General features: G+C 42.4%; 2 protein-coding genes across 5 annotated transcripts in view; one reads left to right on the top strand and one right to left on the bottom strand.

Moving 5' to 3' along the window:
- LOC109889166 (ceramide synthase 1-like) overlaps positions 1-3,476 on the top strand; it is a 58,577-nt gene extending 55,101 nt beyond the window's left edge. The window contains exon 7 of the mRNA XM_020480389.2: positions 482-3,476. Coding sequence (XP_020335978.1) covers positions 482-524 — 43 coding nt within the window. The 3' untranslated portion in view covers positions 525-3,476. The remainder of the gene's footprint in view (positions 1-481) is intronic.
- A 63-nt stretch (positions 3,477-3,539) lies between these two features.
- Positions 3,540-23,053, bottom strand: part of LOC109889165 (nicalin-1) — a 31,657-nt gene continuing 12,143 nt past the window's right edge. The window contains exons 6-15 of one of the 4 annotated variants that reach the window (XM_020480385.2): positions 19,962-20,065; positions 14,262-14,350; positions 13,870-14,009; positions 13,475-13,701; positions 12,724-12,811; positions 12,522-12,560; positions 12,094-12,257; positions 5,449-5,502; positions 5,239-5,317; positions 3,540-5,044 (exon numbers count right to left, since the gene is read on the bottom strand). In XM_020480385.2, coding sequence (XP_020335974.1) covers positions 4,982-5,044; positions 5,239-5,317; positions 5,449-5,502; positions 12,094-12,257; positions 12,522-12,560; positions 12,724-12,811; positions 13,475-13,701; positions 13,870-14,009; positions 14,262-14,350; positions 19,962-20,065 — 1,047 coding nt within the window. In that variant the 3' untranslated portion in view covers positions 3,540-4,981. The remainder of the gene's footprint in view (positions 5,045-5,238; positions 5,318-5,448; positions 5,503-12,093; positions 12,258-12,521; positions 12,561-12,723; positions 12,812-13,474; positions 13,702-13,869; positions 14,010-14,261; positions 14,351-19,961; positions 20,066-23,053) is intronic. The other 3 variants (XM_020480386.2, XM_020480387.2, XM_020480388.2) reach the window with 3 other exon arrangements.

The following is a 23,053-nucleotide window of genomic DNA, read 5'->3' as shown; positions in this document are numbered from 1 at the left end:
TGTCCTCCTCAATCTTCTTGGAATTCTGCGTAGTTTTCCTTTGAGCCGGTGCTGGTGCCATCATTATGTCATTATATTGCTATCTGTTCGTATTGCTATCTGGTCGTACTGCCATCCACATACCCTGTTAAACCTCCAGTGAGCTCTCCCCTGGAGGAAGTGCCTCTGCTTTAGCGTGACACACACGGCTTTGTTCACTGTCCCCTCTTGTAACCCCAGTAACCTGTGCTCTGTCAGTCCACTCAGTATGACCTCAGACCAGCAGATCTCCTGTGTGTTGGCCTTGTCTTGTGTAGCAAAGATAGAGAGGAACTACAAGCTGCACTTATTGAGGTGTGCTTACGCGGTACGGCCTGACCCTGCCCTTATCTGGTGCCCTTGAACACCAGTGATATATTTTTGATATTACCATGTGTGCATAGCTGATTACCTTTTCTCTGGCTGACAATTGGTCATTTTTCTTCTCTCCTCCTTCTCACAGGAAGAACTTGCAGAACGGGATCACCAAGGAGAAGCATCTATAATGGCCTCTCTAGCTCTATCTCCTGGCACTTAACTCTGAATGCAAGTAACCTACATTTAGGTCTAAGTGAATCGCAAAAAGGTAAAAAAACATCAAATTAGAAAAGTTATCATTTTTCATTCTGTTTTGTCATTGTTTTATTATATCACTGTGAATGCTATTTCAGGTGACCTTTGTCTTATTCACGTTAAATTTGAGGAAAAAGAAAGGTGTGAGTTATGTGAATGTCCTCTTGTGTATTCTACAGGGGCATTTAGCAGTTGTGTCAGCTCTAACAAACATAAGACAAGGTTGAGCTATTGATTTTTAAATGTCTAGACCAATAAAAAAAATAACATACGTTGGAGGACAGAGCTCTATTCAGTCTGTCACTGAAGCGTTACAGATTGCGATATAAAAATGTAAAGGTCATTTTTAATTGAGCCTACATGCAGAGTTTACCATGAATGCACTCTGCTAACGCGGAAAAGTTGCCTTTAAATTTAATCACAATGTAATGATGAACTTCCGCAATACGGATAGATTAGGGCCCTAAAGCACTCACACAGTCACCATGTCAAAGGTCCTCTCTAGTATAGTATCAGGTGTCAGGTAAGACCCAAGTGCAGACTGTGTAGAAGTAACAATGTTTAGTGTGATGGGCAGGCAAATGACAGGTCAAGGCAGGCAGGGGTTGATAATCCAGAGTAGTGGGGCCAGGGTACAGGATGGCAGGCAGGCTCAGACAGAAGGTCTGTAATCCAGAGTAGGGGCAAAGGTATAGGACAGGAGGCAGGCAGACTGGTCAGGCAGTTAGGCTTGGAGTCAGGACAGTCAGGGGTCAAAATCCTGAGAGCGAGAAAAGAGAGACTCAGCAGGAGCTGAGCCCCAAACCACTGGTAGGCTTGCTCAAATAAGACAAACTGGCAAAGACAGACAGAAAACACAAGTGTAAATACCCAGGGGATAAGTGGGAAAGATGGGTGACGACAAGCACAAGGACAGGTGAAACAGATCAGTGTGTGACATGGAGAGAACTGGATCCTTCCTCTGAAAGCTTTTTTAAGTTTATACCCCCTATTATTTCAGGAGTGAAGGCTAAAATACTAAAGGGAACTATTGCATCATGCCACCATTGTAGGTGAGAGGTTGAATGTCAGGGGCTGGTTTTGTTTTCCAAACATGTATTCATTTTCTTATCATTGCACAGGTCGATAGTGACCACATATACATTTCCTCAGCCTGACCTGCAATATTTGAAGAGCCACTTCGGTGTAGTATTGATGTCTTTTAAATGTGAATGACTTGTGAACCAATTTTTACAAAATAATAATTTTGCTGTCATTTGATAGGCATTAGAAATATTGCTTGCATTCCTGTATGGAAAATGCATTGTCACATTTTCTGTTTTTTTTAGCTTCTGCTGTCGCACTGAAATGAAGGCATACAAGCCGATAGCTGGTTAATGACAGCTGATGTAGCTGAACTTGATTGACTGGGTTTAGTATCATCCTTATGATTTTGGTAAAGATATGGATTTGAATAATAATCAATATGGTGGTGGTTGTCAGGTTCACAGAAAAATTTAAGCAAATGGCCTTTACTTGTGTAAAAGAAGATACAAATCAAATGTGAAAAACATATGCAGATATGGTATGCATGACATTGCAATGGTTTTGGAATATGCCATGAAGTCATAAGCAAAACCCACAAATTAATAAAACTACAAACTATGTAATCTTAACCTTTATCAATGTGCAGAACTGACCTTAAAAAAGTTAAGTAATTAGAGCTGACCGTCACACACTCCAAATGGTTCTGTCCTTACATTTGAATGTGCTACTGGTTGTGTGTGCATGTGTTCTGCAACTCTCCAGTTTTTCTCTTTGCTGTGCCTGTGACATAAGGGGTGCTGTCCTTTTCGATCAAATTCAACCTCTTTTTGTTTTGATGAACAGTATGCTTGTGCTGGAACAGGCCACAGATGTCGGCAGGTAGAAGTGTCCGTAGTTGTGGATGTGTCTTCCAGTCCCCAGCACTAGCTACCACTAGTGCCAGTGCCTGGGATTACCTAGATTTTGATATTACATGCAATTATCATTATAGATTTTTTTTAAATTGCCGCTGTTTCTGAAAACACTGTAATCCAGTCTAGTCCCTTTTCCTGTGTACGCGTCGGTTAATGGTTTGTGCCCAGCCATCTACCATGGTACTGTCCACAAGGGTGTGCACACTTTCCCTCCATCTCTGTCCAGCTCTCTCCTGGTCTGTCTGTCCAGCTCTCTCCTGGTCTGTCTGTCCTCTCCACCACAGACAACCACCAACAACCAGATTGGCTTTGTGAGGTGAAACTACTCACAGCAAATTCCCTCTTTCCAAGAAACAGTATACTCCCCTTTCCTCCCCAAAGAAAATACATTTGTCAGAAAGACTATGGTTATAGAGTAGTAATCACTTTTGTAAGTTTTATTTTGAGGCAGACCTGGCAGTTTTTTGTGACAAGCATTAAATATATAGAAGCCCATCCACAGTTCAGAATGAAAATGTAGAAGAATAATGATTCTATGCATTGCATTAATGCTTTAAGAATGTGCCAAAAATGTTGATCTTTATCACAAGAAGTGTTCTGATGAGAGGCCTGGCCTGGACCTGGGTGGCTAGAAAGAGCTGTTATAATGGATATGAAGAGGGTATGCCTCACAGTAGTTTCTTACAAATTGCACTGTCAATTATTGCTGTTTTTTTGATCATCAGAAAATAGGAATGCAGGTAGATTTGGGATTTCTTACAAATTTCTGGACGTTAAGATTCAAATGAGGTACGAAGTGAAATAGTTCATTGGTTTTAGGTAAATATTTATTTGACCACTGACACACTGCAAGGTCTCTACCATCAGCCCCAAGTTTCAATTTGACCACTTTGGTATGACAGGTACTGTGACTTGTAATAAAACAATGTTAATAATTCCATTCAACCAGCGTTATTGTATCATGTTTTCCCATAAAATAAAATGTATTCATTTGAAAAAGAAACTGACTTATTTCAACAAATGTATTTATTTTTGATGTCATTGTTGCAAGAATCAAGTTTTTGTCGATCAGGTAAAACACAGTTAAGAAAGGTAAAACAAAGGTGTTGGACAAAGAGTCTCAGAAATGGGAGAGTTCAATTCAGTGCACAGTTAAGCATAGTCTGCTTCAATAAATACAAATTCTAAGATATGTCCCACACAGCTTTTTCCGTTGTGTAGATAGGTGAATCTCGCCAGTCCATTTGCCTTCACTGACTGCAGGAGTGACATGGCATGCAGTATGTAATTATACCAAATACAGCACTCAAGCACAGTCTCCTCATCTCAAGATCAAAGACTGTCAGGGATATAGACAACACAGATCAACACATTACCAGACTCCCTTCGAAGGTCCAATTCGATCTAACAACACGTCTTGCCTTTCTTAAAACTTTAGTTGTTGATAAGCAGAGCAAGGGGGGGATTTGCACATCGATGTGGAGCTAACCATTTTGCAATAGACATGTCCAGATAGATGGAGGCAGAATCGTGTTGGTAGACCAACACTGCATACATCTCATTAACATTTGTGTGAGGGGTGGGCCTAATTTTTTTCACATTTTAAAATCTAAACTGTCACATAGTAACACTAGTAAACAAATGTGTCACAAAGGGGTGAAACCCCAAAATGATACATTTCCATTCTATAACCGTACTTACTCTTATGGCAATAGGAAGTATAGGGGACACTATCATACATTTATTTCATTAGATTAGTTCAGTCAAGGCCATGAATCATGTTATCAACACACTATTCAACATTTAATTTAAACAATAAGAAAACTAATTTGGGTTAGAGAGAAAAAAAACAAAAAAATCTATAGTCATGATGACCAAATACATTGATCATCCAAACAAATATTACCAAGTCTCACTACTGCTACTCCATAGCTGCCCAAGAAGATGACCCACTGACGTTTGGCAAAATTCACACTATAGGGCACTGAGTGAGCCGTGGGTTTAGAAATGCCCAATCCCACATCAACCCCTAGTCCCTCCCTACTTATGCATGTGTAGAACGGAGAGGATTGGTTGGGTATAACCTGGTGAAAATCGCACTTAGCCGATCAAAGAGCCAGGTGATGCTATTACCATATTGACACCTATCGAATTATCTCAGATCATGGGGGAAATAGCGGTTAATGTGGGACTGGGCTTACGAGGTGGTAACGTTTGACATCTGTTTTCAGGAGGACAGGAAGACTAAAGGAACCGACTAAATGGCTAAACTTGGCAGAGAGAAATGATTCAACATGTTTCATTTCCAAAGAGGGAAAAAGGCAATATATTGGGTGGCAAAATGTTTTTATATCATAAGAGCTGCTTGGTCCGCCCCCGTTTTGTTATTGGCTAGAACTCGTTGTCGCTGTGAGGAGAGGAGGAGTCTGGAGGATAGTAAGGGGAGGGGCTTAATGCTGCTTGGTCTTGGGTGCTGTGATTCTGCGCACCACACTGTAGAGAACTCCAAAGTGCTGAAGAGAGAGAAAAGCGAGAAACATTATTAACCCCTAAATAACAAGGTAAGTCGGCTGAGAAGACGGCAGTCATCTGATTTACAACAATGACCTGGTTAGGAGTTACAGGGGGGAGGCTAGGTCAAACAAATGACCATACATCAAAATAACATTAGTGACCATCAGAATGGCGATGTTGGATCAATACATACCTGAATGGCCAGATATATCACTCCGAGGTAAGCGGCGATGCAGACCGCCAGAAGCAGGTCAAAGATGGCTGGTTTCACCCTGTTAGGAAAGCAAAATGTGACACAAAAGCAAGCTGAAGAGGTTTGAAGTGAAAAATCAATAAGCTATCGCTCTATTGCACTAAAGAACAGCACTGTGAGGGCTAAATAGAGTGGGCAGCTATCACCTACCTGTAAGCATTCATGGTCTGTTTGAGCTGATCATAGAAGACAAACTCTGGGTCTCTGAGAAGGAGAAGACAGATGACATCTGTCACTGAAACTTCAACCATTAACTTTCATAAGGTCATTGGATCAATAAACAACAGTAAATAGAAAGTGTACAACTCTCATTAAAATCCCATCCGTCCCAGACAATTTATTCCATACAAATCGTCTTCTACAACACAGGTAAAGGAGTGGTTCTGTCACAGTTTTGAACACTACGAGAGGGTGGATCAGCTTAATATTGCGGAAAGAATGTTGCCTACAATGTAATTGTCTGCATCATTTCCAATCCCCCATATTTTTGGGGTAAATATATATATCCATACACGCATGCATATATATACATACACATACCTATATAGACATACATACTTTTTAAAAGAATATACCTTTATTATTATTCCCCGCAAACCCTTCCGCCGATCCCCCAATTGGAGTAAACTAATAAACACTTCTGCTTCTACCTTCAATCCATACATCTTATACACATTCTACAGACACAGTCTACTTTACAATAGTTCTCTCTTGTTTGTTCTTAGTCCTTCCTCTATTTCTGATGTCCATCCAGTTTGATTTCTATTTGTAACTATGCTATTTCACAAAAGATCCGAACCTATATGCATTTTACAGATCCCGTTTGCTTTACATTGTTTATCTTGTTATTAGTCCCACCCTTCAGCTCCATTCAACCCCTCCCACCTGTCTCTCAACATCATCCAGTCCCACCCTTCAGCTCCATTCAACCCCTCCCACCTGTCTCTCAACATCATCCAGTCCCACCCTTCAGCTCCATTCAACCCCTCCCACCTGTCTCTCAACATCATCCAGTCCCACCCTTCAGCTCCATTCAACCCCTCCCACCTGTCTCTCAACATCATCCAGTCCCACCCTTCAGCTCCATTCAACCCCTCCCACCTGTCTCTTAACATCATCCAGTCCCACCCTTCAGCTCCATTCAACCCCTCCCACCTGTCTCTCAACATCATCCAGTCCCACCCTTCAGCTCCATTCAACCCCTCCCACCTGTCTCTCAACATCATCCAGTCCCACCCTTCAGCTCCATTCAACCCCTCCCACCTGTCTCTCAACATCATCCAGTCCCACCCTTCAGCTCCATTCAACCCCTCCCACCTGTCTCTTAACATCATCCAGTCCCACCCTTCAGCTCCATTCAACCCCTCCCACCTGTCTCTCAACATCATCCAGTCCCACCCTTCAGCTCCATTCAACCCCTCCCACCTGTCTCTCAACATCATCCAGTCCCACCCTTCAGCTCCATTCAACCCCTCCCACCTGTCTCTCAACATCATCCAGTCCCACCCTTCAGCTCCATTCAACCCCTCCCACCTGTCTCTCAACATCATCCAGTCCCACCCTTCAGCTCCATTCAACCCCTCCCACCTGTCTCTCAACATCATCCAGTCCCACCCTTCAGCTCCATTCAACCCCTCCCACCTGTCTCTCAACATCATCCAGTCCCACCCTTCAGCTCCATTCAACCCCTCCCACCTGTCTCTTAACATCATCCAGTCCCACCCTTCAGCTCCACTCAACCCCTCCCACCTGTCTCTCAACATCATCCAGTCCCACCCTTCAGCTCCATTCAACCCCTCCCACCTGTCTCTCAACATCATCCAGTCCCACCCTTCAGCTCCATTCAACCCCTCCCACCTGTCTCTCAACATCATCCAGTCCCACCCTTCAGCTCCATTCAACCCCTCCCACCTGTCTCTTAACATCATCCAGTCCCACCCTTCAGCTCCATTCAACCCCTCCCACCTGTCTCTCAACATCATCCATTTCCGATTTCTACTTGTCATATACTGTATTTTTCAACTGTGCTGTGATGCTTCACAAATAATTGAACCTTCCTATTCTCATAGCTTCTACAGATTGTAAATTAAAAATATATTTTTTTGCTAAAATAATTATTATATTATTTATTGATTGACTATGGCTTTTCAAATCACCCAGTAATGCTATCTGTAGTGTTAGTTATAGGTAAATGTTGCAATTCTTCAGCCATTCCTGGACCTGTGACCAAAAATGAGCTACATATGGACAATACCAAAATAAATGATGACTAATAAACTAATGACTCTGCCTCCTCACAGCAGAATCTGCAGAGCTGAGAAGATTGTATCCCCCATATATATAACATTCTATTAGTTGCAAGAATTTTGTATAGTAATTTATATTGAAAAATTCAACGTTTTAAATCCGGCGTTGTTTTGCGTATCAATTCATAAACCATGTGCCATGGAATGGGTACATCGAAAATCTCTTCCCAACTATTTTGCAAATTATATGGCACAGCTGTCAGTTTTTTGGTCCTTAAATGAAATTGGTATATGTTTTTATTTATCACACTTTTCTTTAACCATTTATGTTCTTTAATACAGGGCCGACATACAAGTTCCTTACTTTTTCCCCCTTCTACTTGCCTCTTCCATTTTTGTGGTAATGCTGCAATTAATTGGTTGTAATTTTGGGTAGAGCAGACATTTCCATATGTCTGTGTTAGCTGCATGTGTTTCATAACTCCACCAGTCCTATTTATGATATCATTCACAAAAATTATATAGTCTTTTTATCAATTAGTATATTTGAATTTAACCACAATATTTGTTGTACTATTTGTTCCGTCCTTTCAGGTGGATTAAACTGAAATTGAAACCAACTTTCTAAGGCTTGTTTAAAAAAGAAAGATATTTTGGAGATTATTTCCTTTTCAAACAACCGAAAGTGAGCAGGTGTAATCTGAATAAAGGGGAAAAGGCCCTTCCTGAATATAGGATGAGACATTCGTACCAATTGACTAGAGAACCAGTTTGGATTTAAGTATAACTTTTGTATGACTGATGCCTTTAGTGAGAGGTCTAATGCTTTAATATTTAATAATTTCTGCCCACCGAATTCATATTCGTTATATAAATAGGCCCTTTTAATTTTATCTTCCAAATAAAATTGAATATTTTTGTTCATATAATTTAAAAAGCAGGTCACTAGGTGTAGGCAAAACCATAAGCAAATAGGTAAACTGTGATATAACTAAGGAGTTAATCAGGGTGATTTTTCCACAAATAAAACAGGTATTTTCCTTTCCATGGTAGCAAGATCTTATCTATTTTTGCTAACTTTCTATAAAAATGTATTGGAGTGAGAATTTCTTTCTTTTGGGATTTGTATACCGAGTATGTCCACATCTCCGTCAGACCATTTAATTGGTAAACTACACGGTAATGTAAAATGTGCATTTTTTAGTGATCCAATATGTAATATGGTACATTTATCATAATTTGGTTTTAATCCAGAGAGGATAGCAAAAGTATCTAGATCCTCTAAGAGGCTGTGGAGAGACTCCAATTGTGGTTTTAAAAGAAAACATGAATCATCAGCGTACAATGACACCTTAGTTTTTAAGCCATGGATTTCTAATCCCTTAATATTATTGTTTGATCTAATTTTTGCAGCTAACATTTCGATGGCAATAATAAACAGATATGCCGATAGTGGACAACCTTGTTTTACTCCTCTAGAGAGTTTAAAACTTTGAGATGTAGCCATTATTTACTATTTTACACCTAGGGTTACTATACATAACCCATTTTATAAGAGATTCCCCAAAATTGAAATATTCTTGGCATTTATATATAAATTCAAGTCGTACTTTATCAAAAGCCTTTTCAAAATCAGCTATGAAAATCAGGCCTGGTGTCCCCGATATTTCATAGTGTTCTATTGTTTCCAGTACTTGTCTTATATTATCTCCAATGTCCATGTAAAAAACCTGTCTGATTAGGATGAATAATATCTGACAATAGTTTTTTAATTCTATGTGCCAAACATTTTGCTAGGATTTTTGCATCACAACACTGAAGTGTAAGAGGTCTCCAATTTTTTAAATGGACTGGATCTTTATACAATGTTCAAAAAAATAAAGGGAACACTTAAACAACACAATGTAACTCCAAGTCAATCACACTTCTGTGAAATCAAACTGTCCACTTAGGAAGCAACACTGATTGACAATACATTTCACATGCTGTTGTGCAAATGGAATAGACAACAGGTGGAAATTATAGGCAATTAGCAAGACACCCCCAATAAAGGAGTGGTTCTGCAGGTGGTGACAACAGACCACTTCTCAGTTCCTATTCTTCCTGGCTGATGTTTTGCTCACTTTTGAATGCTGGCGGTGCTTTCACTCTAGTGGTAGCATGAGACGGAGTCTACAACCCACACAAGTGGCTCAGGTAGTGCAGCTCATCCAGGATGACACATCAATGCGAGCTGTGGCAAGAAGGTTTGCTGTGTCTGTCAGCGTAGTGTCCAGAGCATGGAGGCGCTACCAGGAGACAGGCCAGTACATCAGGAGACGTGGAGGAGGCCAACAACTCAGCAGCAGGACCGCTACCTCCGCCTTTGTGCAAGGAGGAGCACTGCCAGAGCCCTGCAAAATGACCTCCAGCAGGCCACAAATGTGCATGTGTCTGCTCCATGAGGGTGGTATGAGGGCCGACGTCCACAGGTGGGGGTTGTGGTTACAGCCCAACACCGTGCAGGACGTTTGGCATTTGCCAGAGAACACCAAGATTGGCAAATTCGCCACTGGCGCCCTGTGCTCTTCACAGATGAAAGCAGGTTCACACTGAGCACATGTGACAGACGTGACAGTCTGGAGACGCCGTGGAGAACGTTCTGCTGCCTGCAACATCCTCCAGCATGACCGGTTTTGCGGTGGGTCAGTCATGGTGTCGGGTGGCATTTCCTCCATGTGCTCGCCAGAGGTAGCCTGACTGCCATTAGGTACCGAGATGAGATCCTCAGACCCCTTGTGAGACCATATGCTGGTGCGGTTGGCCCTGAATTCCTCCTAATGCAAGACAATGCTAGACCTCATGTGGCTGGAGTGTGTCAGCAGTTCCTGCATGAGGAAGGCATTGATGCTATGGACTGGCCCGCCCGTTCCCCAGACCTGAATCCAATTGAGCACATCTGGGACATCATGTCTCGCTCCATCCACCAACACCACGTTGCACCACAGACTGTCCAGGAGTTGGCGGGTGCTTTAGTCCAGGTCTGGGAGGAGATCCCTCAGGAGACCATCGGCCACCTCATCAGGAGCATGCCCAGGCATTGTAGGGAGGTCATACAGGCACGTGGAGGCCACACACACTACTGAGCCTCATTTTGACTTGTTTTAAGGACATTACATCAAAGTTGGATCAGCGTGTAGTGTGGTTTTCCACTTTAATTTTGAGTGTGACTCCAAATCCAGACCTCCATGGGTTGATAAATTTCCATTGATAATGTTTGTGTGATTCTGTTGTCAGCACATTCAACTATGTAAAGAAAAAAGTATTGAATAAGAATATTTCATTCATTCAGATCTAGGATGTGTTATTTTAGTGTTCCCTGTTATTTTAGTGTATTTTTTTTAGCAGTGTATATACCACTTGGGTCCTGTTTCAGTAATAATGATATCAGACCTTCTTGTTGCGTGTCTGATAACCACTCTTATAAATGGTAGATTAAAACAAGCCAATAATGGTCCTTTGAGTATACCAAAAAAAGTTGTGTATACTTCCACTGGTATGCCATCCAGCCTTAAAGGCCCCAATTGCCTCAAGCAGTTCCCCTCCTCTGTAATTTGGCCTTCACACGAGTCTTTCTGTACAGATGTTAATTTTACATTATTATTAGGAAAAAAAATCAGTTAGTGGAGATGGAAGAGTCTGAAATGAAAACATATTCTTAAAGTACTTTACTTCCTCTTTCAAAATATTCATGTGTGCCTCTGTCATTTGTAACAAGTTTTAATACATTTTTTTTGTAGCATTTCTATGTTGAAGATTGAAAAATAATTTGGTGCATTTTCCCCCATATTCCATCCAGTTCGCTTTATTTTTATAATGTATTACACTGGATCTTTCTTGAATAAGTTCCTCCATTTCTTTTTGTTTTTCCTCTTACTTATTCTGTGCCTCTATAGTACCGTTTTTTATTGCTATCTAACTGTACTGTTAGTCCTTCAATTTCCTTTGTTAATATGGACTCTTTTGATCTAAATTGCTTTTGTTTTATAGATGAGTACTGAATTGCATTGCCTCTAAAGGCACATTTAAAAGTGTCCCATACAGTAAGGGTATCTGCTGTACCTATGTTATGTCTGGAAAAGTCAGTTATAAATTCTTCTGTCCTAGTTCTAAACAATTTATCATCTAGTAGGCTTTGATTAGATTTCTAATATCCTCGCCCACGTGGAAATTCTGTAAGAGTAATATATATGCCAATTATGTGATGATCCGACCGCATTCTGTCCCCTATCAACACTTTTTAAACTTTTGGTGCCAGAGAGAATAGTCTAAGAAAGTAGTCAAGGCGACTAGCTTGATTAAGCCTCCGCCATGTATATCTCACTAGGTCAGAGTATTTAAGTCTCCACATATCACTAATTCCAATATATCCATGACATTCACTACGAGCGGTCTTAGTGGCTTTGTGATTCGTCCCAAGGCATACACGGCAGAGCCACTAGCGGTGACCAGTCTAGAGGACCAGCGACACCTTGTATTAGCCGTAGCACTGTGGTCAGTGACTGGTCACCTCTTGTCAGCCTTGACGTAGTGCCTGCGGACGTCCTTCAGGTAGTGTCCCAGGTGGTACTCCAGGGTGCTGACGACGCTGCTGTCTTTGTCCACCAGCTGGGCAGCCCGCGGCTGGGCTGTCAGCCAGTCCACCACTGACGACAGCTGCTCCTCCTGCACCTGCTGGACACACATGGACACAAACACACAGTCGCACACTCATCATCAGTGGTCTTATAGTACACACCTTGATACACACTTGTCTTGTTAAGACACACACATCGTGACCCTGATTTTAACGGTCCATGCTATGACAAAACTAACCACACAAACTAGCCTAAGAGTCCTGGTGTGTAGAGCAGCCTTCAAAGACGCTTGGTAAAGGTCACATCAGAGACAGCCTGAAAGGGAGGAGACAGCAGGGTACAGTCACATTCAACCACTCACCATTTGTTCAGTGAAGATCTGCAGGTCTCCTGGAGCACCCTGGACACACACACACACACACACACACACACGAGAGAGAGAAAGGTTAAACCTGCTGTAGAGTTCAAAAGGTCAACTTAAATATCAAAAGCAACATGAAAAATATTGACTTTCATTATATGGCTTTGAATAATGAAACGTCCTATATTGTACATATCTTTACCTTCTCTGTGAGGTTGTAGATTACTCTCGCCAGTGACTCTGCAATCAGCTTTGTGTTCCTGCTGAGCTTTCTCAGATCCACATACGGTCTGTAACAGTAATTCACAGTTAAATTAACCAGCAATCAGGAGCAGCTCAACTAAGAAAAAAAACTAATGGAGGAGAATGGAAGGGGAGCAGACAGTCCACTGGGCTGGGAGGAGGGGAGATGGCAGTGATGAGGTTGAGAGGACAGACGGTGCCCTACAGCGGGATGAAGGTGTCCAATCCAAAATCAACTCAGTAGCCCAGTGTTTCTTAACCTTTTCTATTCCACTGACAAGTTATGTTCCATCCTCCTGGAGGTACCGCTAACAGTAAAACTAACACAGTATTCATGTCATTTAAGCATCTCAGAGACCAATAGCTCCACCTTCCTGTGAAATCAGATTTCTACAAGTCCCACATCTACGGTCCCAAAGGCAGGGGTGTTGGCAATACGGTCCTGGAGGGCAGCAATGTGTGCAGGCTAAAGTGTGCAGGCTTTTGTTCTAGCCCAGCACTTACACACCTGATTCAATTGATCCTATTGAGCAGTTAATTATTATATGAAAAAGGTGTGTTAGGTGAGCTGGGCCTAGGCAGGGGTTGGGGCTTGTGGTGTGGTTTGGGATCGGCAGGGCAGAATGGGGGGGGGGGGGGGGGGGGTGTAGCAAGACAGTTGCGGGCGACAGGCGGTTGGATGCTTGGTCGGACTGCAGTAATAAACCCACCCAGCAGGGGGCTCTCCCACTCCATGGCGAGAAGAGGGGGACACTGACCGCACGTCCATGATGCTGGAGCGCTGTGCCTCACGGTGGCTGTTGAGGTGGGACAGGGTGAAGGCCGGCAACCGGCGGATCCCGAAGCGCTCGTGCTCCCACGCCAGCGTGTCGTCTGCCAGGTTGATCTTCTTGTGCACCATGGAGAACTTGACCTCTGGGTACTGGCTGGATGCCACCTGAGAAGAACACAGAGGAGGTTAGAGGTCAGGAGAACTTGACCTAATGAGAACAGTAGGGATGTGTTATATGTGGTCAATACATGTTAGTTTGTATCAGTGGTGTGTATCATATGAATTTCAATACTAAAAAACTGTGTGTGGTGAGTATTCCATCGTGGTCCTTACAGTCTCCAGCTCTTTGAGCAGGGCGTACTGGGTGGTGCCTTCTTTAGGGGGTTTGGACACATGGAGGTGCAGACTGTCCCCGTTCCCCAGGGTGTCCAGACACAGCACAAACGCCACGTTGTCCTGAAGCAGACTGGAGTCTGCAGAGAGAGAGGGAGGAAAGGATAGAAGAAAAGAGAAACTGTTTAAACTGCAATATGAATTTCCATGACTCATGTACGCTCATTGTTTTGCATGCAGGACCACAATTTAACAAGAATTGTTGCCGGTATCACGTTTCATTTCCATTCATTTGCAGTGTGTACTCCACAGGTGTTCTCTACAGTGTCCCACTGTGGCAGTCATAATACCTGTCCAGTAACTGAGTCTATAGCCTTCTGAGCTTAGTGTACCTGTATGATCCAGGTTGTCCTCCAGCCATCTCTTGGTGCCTTGGTAGTTGAACTTCCCTCCTCCAGAGACAAAAAACAGGAGGTTGTATCTAAGAAGACAGCAGGTGTGTTAGAAATGACAGGAGAGTACATTCTTATTAACGTGGATGTTCCCTGGCCTCCATTAGATCAACAGACTTGTACAGTCTGGTAGCTGACTAGCCTTTTCTCCTCTGATATTCTATGTTTGGAATTCCCAACATAGAATATCAGAGGAGAAAAGGCTAGTCAGTTGCAATAGTGTTTCTGAATTCAGAGGTCATGAAATCTGCAACAAGTAGCTGACTTGTCTTTACCTTGCTTTACCTGTCCTGTACTTTTGCTTCCTGACGACTGCACCCTTTCCCCCTACCCGCTCTATGGTAGGGTGGGGCTTCTTGCTCTTTCGTTCCTTTTTACTAGTGATATGCAAACAGCCCTTATGCAAAGTTAGCCGTGGTTGCTGGTTAGCATTTTGTTTCTGTCTGTATGGAGAATAAGTTGATACCAGAGTTCACCTAACACCATGGAAAATTGGCAGTGTGCCTTAACGCCCACAGATTTACATTAATTTCAAATCAAATTGTATTTGTCACATGTGCCGAATACAACAGGTGTAGTAGACCTTACAGTGAAATGCTTACTTACACACCCTTAACCAATAATGCAGCTAAGAAAAAATTATTATTAAGAAAAGTATTTACTAAAATAAACTGAAGTAAAAAAATAAATAGATAAAAAAAAGAAAATAATTAAAGAACAACAAAATAACAGTAGGGAGGCTATATATAGGGGGTACCGGTAGAGAGTCAATGTGCGAGATCACAGGTTAGTAGAGGTAAATCCGGTAATATGTACATGTAGGTAGACGTGACTATGCATAGATAATAAACAGAGTAGCAGCAGCATAAAGATGGGGGTGGGAGAGGGGAGACAATGTAAATAGTCCAGGTGGCCATTTGATTAATTGTCCAGCAGTCTTATGGCTTGGGGGTAGAAGCTGGTACCAAAGCGCCAAGTCTAGGACCAAAACTTGGCGCGTTGGTACCGCTTGCCGTGAGATAGAGAGAACAGTCTATGATTTGGGTGACTGAGTCTGACAATGAAGGAGTCTGACAATTTTTTAAATTGTTTTTTGGTGATGTGGACACACCGAGGAACTTGAAGCGCTCAACCTGCTTTACTACAGCCCAGCCAATGACAATGAGGGCGTGCTCGGTCCTCCTTTTCCTGTAGTCCACAATCATCTCCTTTGTCTTGATCACATTGAGGGAGAGGTTGTTATCCTGGCACCACACTGCAAGGGCTCTGACCTCCTCCTTATAGGCTGTCTCATCAGGCCTACCACTGTTGTGTCTTCGGGCAAATTTAATGATGGTATTGGAGTCGTGCTTGGCCATGCAGTCGTGGGTGAACAGGGAGTAAAGGAGGGGACTAAGTACACACCCCTCAGGGTCCCCAGTGTTGAGGATCAGCGTGGCAGACGTGTTGTTGCCTATCCTTACCACCTGGGGGGTGGCCCGGAAGCTCAGGATCCAGTTGCAGAGAGATGTGTTTAGTCCCAGGGTCCTTAGCAAAGTGATGAGCGTCGTGGACACTATGGTGTTCAAAGCTGAGCTGTAGTCAATGAGCAGCATTCTCACATACAGTTGAAGTCTGAAGTTCACATACACCTTAGCCAAATACATTTAAACTCAGTTTTTAAAAATTCCTGACATTTAATCCTAGTAAAAATTCCCTGTCTTAGGTCAGTTAGGATCACCACTTTATTTTAAGAATGTGAAATGTCAGAATAATAGTAGAATGATTTATTTCAGCATTTATTTATTTCATCACATTCCCAGTGGGTCAGAAGTTTACATACATTCAATTAGTATTTGGTAGCATTGCCTTTAAATTGTTTATCTTGGGTCAAACGTTACAGGTAGCCTTCCACATGCTTCCCAAAATAAGTTGTGAATTTTGGCCCATTCCTCCTGACAAAGCTGGTGTAAAACTGAGTCAGGTTTGTAGGCCTCTTTGCTCGCACACACTTTTCAGTTCTGCCCACACATTTTCTACAGGATTGAGGTCAGGGCTTTCTGATGGCCCCTTCAATACCTTGACTTTGTTGTCCTTAAGTCATTTTGCCACAACTTTGGAACTATGCTTGGGGTCATTGTCCATTTGGAAGACCCATTTGCAACCAAGCTTTAACTTTAACTGATGTCTTGAGATGTTGCTTCAATATATCCACATAATTTTCCTCCCTCATGACGCCATCTATTTTGTGAAGTGCACCAGTCCCTCCTGCAGCAAAGCACCCCCACAACATGATGCTGCCACCCCCGTGCTTCCCGGTTGAGAGGGTGTTCTTCGGCTTGCAAGCATCCCCCTTTATTCTCCAAACAAAACAACGGTCATTATGGCCAAACAGTTCTATTTTTGTTTCATCAGACCAGAGGACATTTCTCCAAAAAGTACGATCTTTGTCCCCATGTGCAGTTGCAAACCGTAGTCTGGCTTTTTTATGGTGGTTTTGGAGCAGTGGCTTCTTCCTTGCTGAGCGGCCTTTCAGGTTATGTCGATATAGGACTCGTTTTTACTGTGGATATAGATACTTTGTACCAGTTTCCTCCAGCATCTTCACACGGTCCTTTGCTGTTGTTCTGGGATTGATTTGCACTTTTCGCACCAAAGTACGTTCATCTCTAGGAGACAGAACGCGTCTCCTTCCTGAGCGGTATGTCAGCTGCGTGGTCCCATGGTGTTTATACTTGCATACTATTGTTTGTACAGATGAACGTGGTAACCTTCAAGCGTTTGGAAATTGCTCCCAAGGATGAACCAGACTTGTGGAGGATAACTTTTTTCCGAGGTCTTGGCCGATTTCTTCTGATGTCAAGCATGATGTCAAGCAAAGAGGCACTGAGTTTGAAGGTAGGCCTTGAAATACATCCACAGGTACACCTCCAATTGACACAAATGATGTCAATTAGCCTATCGGAAGCTTCTAAAGCCATGACATAATTTTCTGGAATTTCCCAAGCTGTTTAAAGGCACAGTCAACTTTATGTATGTAAACTTCTGACCCACTGGAATTGTGATACAGTGAATAAGTTAAATAATCTGTCTGTAAACAATTGTTGGAACAATTACTTGTGCCATGCACAAAGTAGATGTCCTAGCCGACTTGCCAAAACTATAGTTTGTTCACAAATTTGTGGAGTGGTTGAAAAACTAGTTTTAATGACTCCAACCTAAGTGTATGTAAACTTCCAACTTCAAATGTAGGTGTTCCTTTTTTCCATTTGGGAAAGAGCAGTGTGGAGTGCAATAGAGATCGCATCATCTGTGGTTCTGTTGGGACGGTATGCAAATTGGAGCGGGTCTAGGGTTTCTGGGATAATGGTGTTGATGTGAGCCATGACCAGCCTTTCAAAGCACGTGAGTGCTACGGATCGGTAGTCATTTAGGCTGGTTGCCTTGGTGTTCTTTGGCACAGGGACTATGGTGGTCTGTTTGAAACATGTTGGTATTACAGACCCGGTCAGGGACAGGTTAAACATGCCAGTGAAGACACTTGCCAGTTGATCAGTGCATGCTCGGAGTACACATCCCGGTAATCCGTCTGCCCCTTCGGCCTTGTGAATCTTGACCTATTTAAAAGGTCTTACTCACGTCAGCTACGGAGAGCGTGATCACACAGTCATCTGGAACAGCTGATGCTCTCATGCATGCATTGAAAGACAATATATATAAGAAATATTTAAATAAATAAAAAGAGTTCTTAACAGGGCGTGTTTTTTTTTACCCTCGCAGGTGTCACAAACACAAAATAAAGTATATTTGGGTACAAAAATAAAATCCAAATTAAAACAATAGCAGGGCATAAACCGTCATTATTATTCCTCCTCATACACAGATAACAATACATTAGTCACTGGACACAAAAAGTAGACCGCAAAAAAACGAATAGGAAAGAAACAAATCCTGCAGAAGTGTACATCCATTGACCTGAACCCCTGTTTGTAACCCTCGAGCTCCAAGACTCACTTAGCAGAAGTGTTGGTGGTCTCGAAGCGAGCATAGAAGTATTTTATCCTGTCTGGTAGGCTCGTGTTACTGGCCAGCTTGCAGCTGTGCTTCCCTTTGTAGTCTGTAATAGTTTGCAAGCCCTGCCACATCCGACGAGCATCTGTTTGATGGTTCATCGAAGGGCATTGCGTGATTTCTTATTAGCGTCCGGGTTAGAGTCCCGCTCCTTGAAAGCTCTACCTTTTTAGCTCAGTGTGGATGTTGCCTGTAACCCATGGCTTCTGGTTGGGGTATGTACGTACGGTCACACTGTGGGGATGATGTCATTGATGCACTTATTGATGAAGCCAGTGACTGATGTGGTGTACTCCTCAATGCCATCGGAAGAATCGCGGAACATCTTCCAGTCTGTGCTGGCAAAACAGTCCTGCAGCTTAGCATCTGCGTCATCTGACCACTTCCATATTGAGCGAGTCACTTGTACTTCCTACTTTTGTTTTTGCTTGTAAGCAGGAATCAGGAGGATAGAGTTATGGCCAGATTTGCCAAGTGGAGGGCGATTTAAGTTTCCCTGCATTAAAGTCCCCGGCTACTAGGAGCGCCACTTCTCGATGAGCATTTTCTTATATGCTTATTGCCTTATACAGCTCGTTGAGTGAGGTCTTAGTGCCAGCATTGGGTTTGTGGTGGTAAATAGACAGCTACGAGAAATACAGATGAAAACTCTTGGTAAATACAGTGTATGTGATCTACAGTTTATCATGAGATCATGAGAAAAACGTCAAGACTTCCTTAATATTAGATTTCATGCACCAGCTGTTATTTACAAATAGAAACAGACAGCCACCCCTTGTCTTACCGGAGGCAGTAGTTTTATCTTGCCAATGCACCAAAAACCCAGCCAGCTGTCAGCCTCGACTCAGTGAAACATAAGATATTACAGTTGAATGTCCAGTTGGTAGGATAGTCTTGGTCAGAGCTCATCCATTTTATTATCCAATGTATGCACGTTGGCTAATAGGACTGATGGTAGAGGCGGATTACTCACTCGCCGGTGGATGCTTACAAGGCACCCCGACCTACGTCCCCGATATCACCGTCTCTTCTTCATGTGAATGATGGTGATTTTGGCCTTGTTGGGTGTCTGAAGTAAATCCTTCACGTCCGACTCATTAAAGAAAAATCTTCATCCCGTACGAGGTGAGTAATTGCTGTCCTGATATCCTGAAGCTCTTTTCAGTCATAAGAGACAATGGCAGAAACATTATGTACAAAATAAGTTACAAAAAACACACAGACAATAGCACAATTGGTTAGGAGCCTGTAAAAACGGAAGCCATCTCTTCCAGCGCCATCTGGAGATCTGGTTCCTCAGCACAAACTGCTCTCACTCCTGGGTGTTTAGAGTACACTTCTTCTAGAAATCGACAAATACCTTCTAAGAACCACATCTGTTCTACTTTATTATTACAAGTACTACTGAAAAGCATTTTAAACACAAGGTCTCCATGTTCTGAATATTGTAAGAGGTTTATTCTTACATTTGTACGTTTTACACATTTTCCTCGGCTGTGGGTGCCTAGATGCCGGAAGGAAAGGTGTGGATGGTTATAACCTTGTAAGAAGCCTGATTTCTCAGGGGGGCTGGGGATGTGTGTTGCTCACCCAGCGTGTGTCCTCTTGTAGGTGTAGAGTCTGGAGAAGAGCCTGGCTAACTCCAGCAGCATAGACACCCCACTGCCGTTAGAGTCTGCTCCATAGGACAGCCACTGGACAGGACAACACCACAATCATACAGAACACATTTACTTAGCATCTTCACTTCTAGTGGACTACTATAAGACTATTTTAAGATTAATACACAATGCAGAAGACTAAAAGGTCAAGAGGACTAAAAGTCAATAGAGTACTAACGATCAATGGAAATAGTGTTTTTTCCGTAATAGGGAATTAATGAGTAATGGGTCAGAGACATGAGAGGAATTTGTCTATACATTTAGCCTGAAATAGGATACTTGTTATTTGACTATTGGCCCAGTTCTATTGCAAGGAATTCTAATTGGTCAACCACTCTGCTAGGGTTGGGTAATAAAACTACATCCTGTCCCTTTGTTCTGTGGAAAGAATCACTGAGGACAGGGGAGAATGAACATCTACCTCTCAGCATAACATCTATGATTTGTCCTCTTTGAATGAAACTATTTTTCTCCCCCTGATTTGCTTTGGGGTTTGTGTTATTGAAGAGGACATCATATGCTAACACCACAATGCCGCTATATAAATCGATCAATAAAAAATAAAATAAATAGTGCCTTCAGAAGCACCCCTTGACATTTTCCATATTTTGTTATGTTACAGCCTGAATTTGAAATGGACTACATGGAGATGTTTTGTTACTGGCCTACACACAATACCCCATAATATCAAAGTGGAATGATGTTTTTAGAAATGTTAAATAAATTAAAAATTAAAAGCAGAGATGTCTTGAGTCAATAAGTATTCAACCCCTTTGCTATGGCAAGGCTTAATCAATTGAGGAAAGATTTGCTTAGCAAGTCACATAATAAGTTGCATGGACTCAGTGTGTGCAATAACAGTGTTGAACATGACTTTTGGATTACTTACAGTTGAAGTCAGAAGTTTACATACACCTTAGCCAAATACATTTAAAAACTAGGTTTTTCACAATTCCTGACATTTAAACCTAGTAAAAATTCCCTGTCTTAGGTCAGTTAGGATCACCACTTTATTTTAAGAATGTGAAATGTCAGAATAATAGTAGAGAATGATTTATGTCAGCTTTTATTTCTTTCATCACATTCCCAGTGGGTCAGAAGTTTACATACACTCAATTAGTATTTGGTAGCATTGCCTTTACATTGTTTAACTTGGGTCAAACGTTTTGGGTAGCCTTCCACAAGTATCCCACAATAAGTAGTGAATTTTGGCCCATTCCTCCTGTCAAAGCTGGTGTAACAGTCAGGGTTGTAGGCCTCTTTGCAAGCTTTTTCAGTTCTGCCCACAAATTTTCTATAGGACTGAGGTCAGGGCTTTGTGATGGCCACTCCAATACCTGGACTTTGTTGTCCTTAAGCCATTTTGCCACAACTTTGGAAGTATGCTTGGGGTCATTGTCCATTTGGAAGACCCATTTGCGATCAAGCTGTAACTGATGTCTTGAGATGTTGTGTCAATATATGCACATAATTGTCCTTCCTCATGATGCCACCTATTTGGTGAAGTGTACCAGTCCCTCCTGCAGCAAAGCACCCCCACAACATGATGCTGCTACCCCCGGGATTCACGGTTGGGATGGTGTTCTTTGGCTTGCAAGCCTCCCTCTTTTTCCTCCAAACATAACGATGGTCATTATAGCCAAACAGTTCTATTTTTGTTTCATCAGACCAGAGGATATTCCACCAAAAAGTACAATCATTGTCCCCATGTCCAGTTGCAAACGTCTGCGTGGTCCCATGGTGTTTATACTTAGCCAGCAGCATACCACCCTGCATACCACTGCTGGCTTGCTTCTGAAGCTAAGCAGGGTTGGTCCTGGTCAGTTCCTGGACGGGAGACCAGATGCTGCTTGGAAGTTGTGTTGGAGGGACAGTAGGAGGCACTCTTTCCTCTGGTCTAAAAAAATATCCCAATGCCCCAGGGCAGTGATTGGGGACACTGCCCTGTGTAGGGTGCTGTCTTTCGGATGGGAAGTTAAACAGGTGTCCTGACTCTCTGAGGTCATTAAAGATCCCATGGCACTTATCGTAAGAGTAGGGGTGTTAACCTTGGTGTCCTGGCTAAATTCCCAATCTGGCCCTCAAACCATCACAGTCACCTAATAATCCCCAGTTTACAATTGGCTCATTCATCCCCCTCCTCTCCCCTGTAACTATTCCCCAGGTCTTTGCTGCAAATGAGAATGTGTTCTCAGTCAATTTACCTGGTAAAATAACAGATTCAAATAATAATAATACTTGCTTACTATTGTGTGTACAAATGAACGTGATACCTTCAGGTGTTTGGAAATTGCTCCCAAGGATGAACCAGACTTGTGGAGGTCGAGCTTTTTTCAGAGGTCTTGTCTGATTTCTTCTGATGTCAAGCATGATGTCAAGGAAAGAGGCACTGAGTTTGAAGGTAGGCCTTGAAATACATCCACAGGTACACCTCCAATTGACTCAAATGATGTCAATTAGCCTATCATTTTATGGAATTTCCCAAGCTGTTTAAAGGCACAGTCAACTGTTTGTAAACTTCTGACCCACTGGAATTGTGATACAGTGAATTATAAGTGAAATAATTTAGTCTGTAAACAAATGTTGGAAAAATGACTTGTGTCATGAGCGAAGTAGATGTTCTAACCGACTTGCCAAAACTATAGTTTAACAAATTTGTGGAGTGGTTGAAAAACAAGTTTTAAATGACACCAACCTAAGTGTATGTAAACTTCAGACTAAAACTGTATCTCTGTACCCCACACATACAGATCATTTTAAGGTCCCTCAGTCGAGAAACTAATTTCAAACACAGATTTAACCACCACGACCAAGGAAGTTTTCCAATGCCTCGCAGAAGGTGGTCACCTATTGGTTGATGGATAAAAAAACAAAGCAGACATTGAATATCCCTTTGAGCATGGTGAAGTTCTTAAAATTTGGAGTGTGTATCAATAAACCCAGTCACAACAAAGATACAGGTGTCCTTCCTAACTCAGTTGCCGAAGAGAAAGGGAACCGCTCAGGGATTTCACCTTCAAA

The sequence above is a fragment of the Oncorhynchus kisutch genome, linkage group LG4 (genome assembly GCF_002021735.2).
Source record: "Oncorhynchus kisutch isolate 150728-3 linkage group LG4, Okis_V2, whole genome shotgun sequence".
Classification (NCBI taxonomy): domain Eukaryota; kingdom Metazoa; phylum Chordata; class Actinopteri; order Salmoniformes; family Salmonidae; genus Oncorhynchus; species Oncorhynchus kisutch.
The sequence above is the reverse complement of the archived record's forward strand: the minus strand, read 5'-3'. Positions and strand labels throughout refer to the sequence as shown.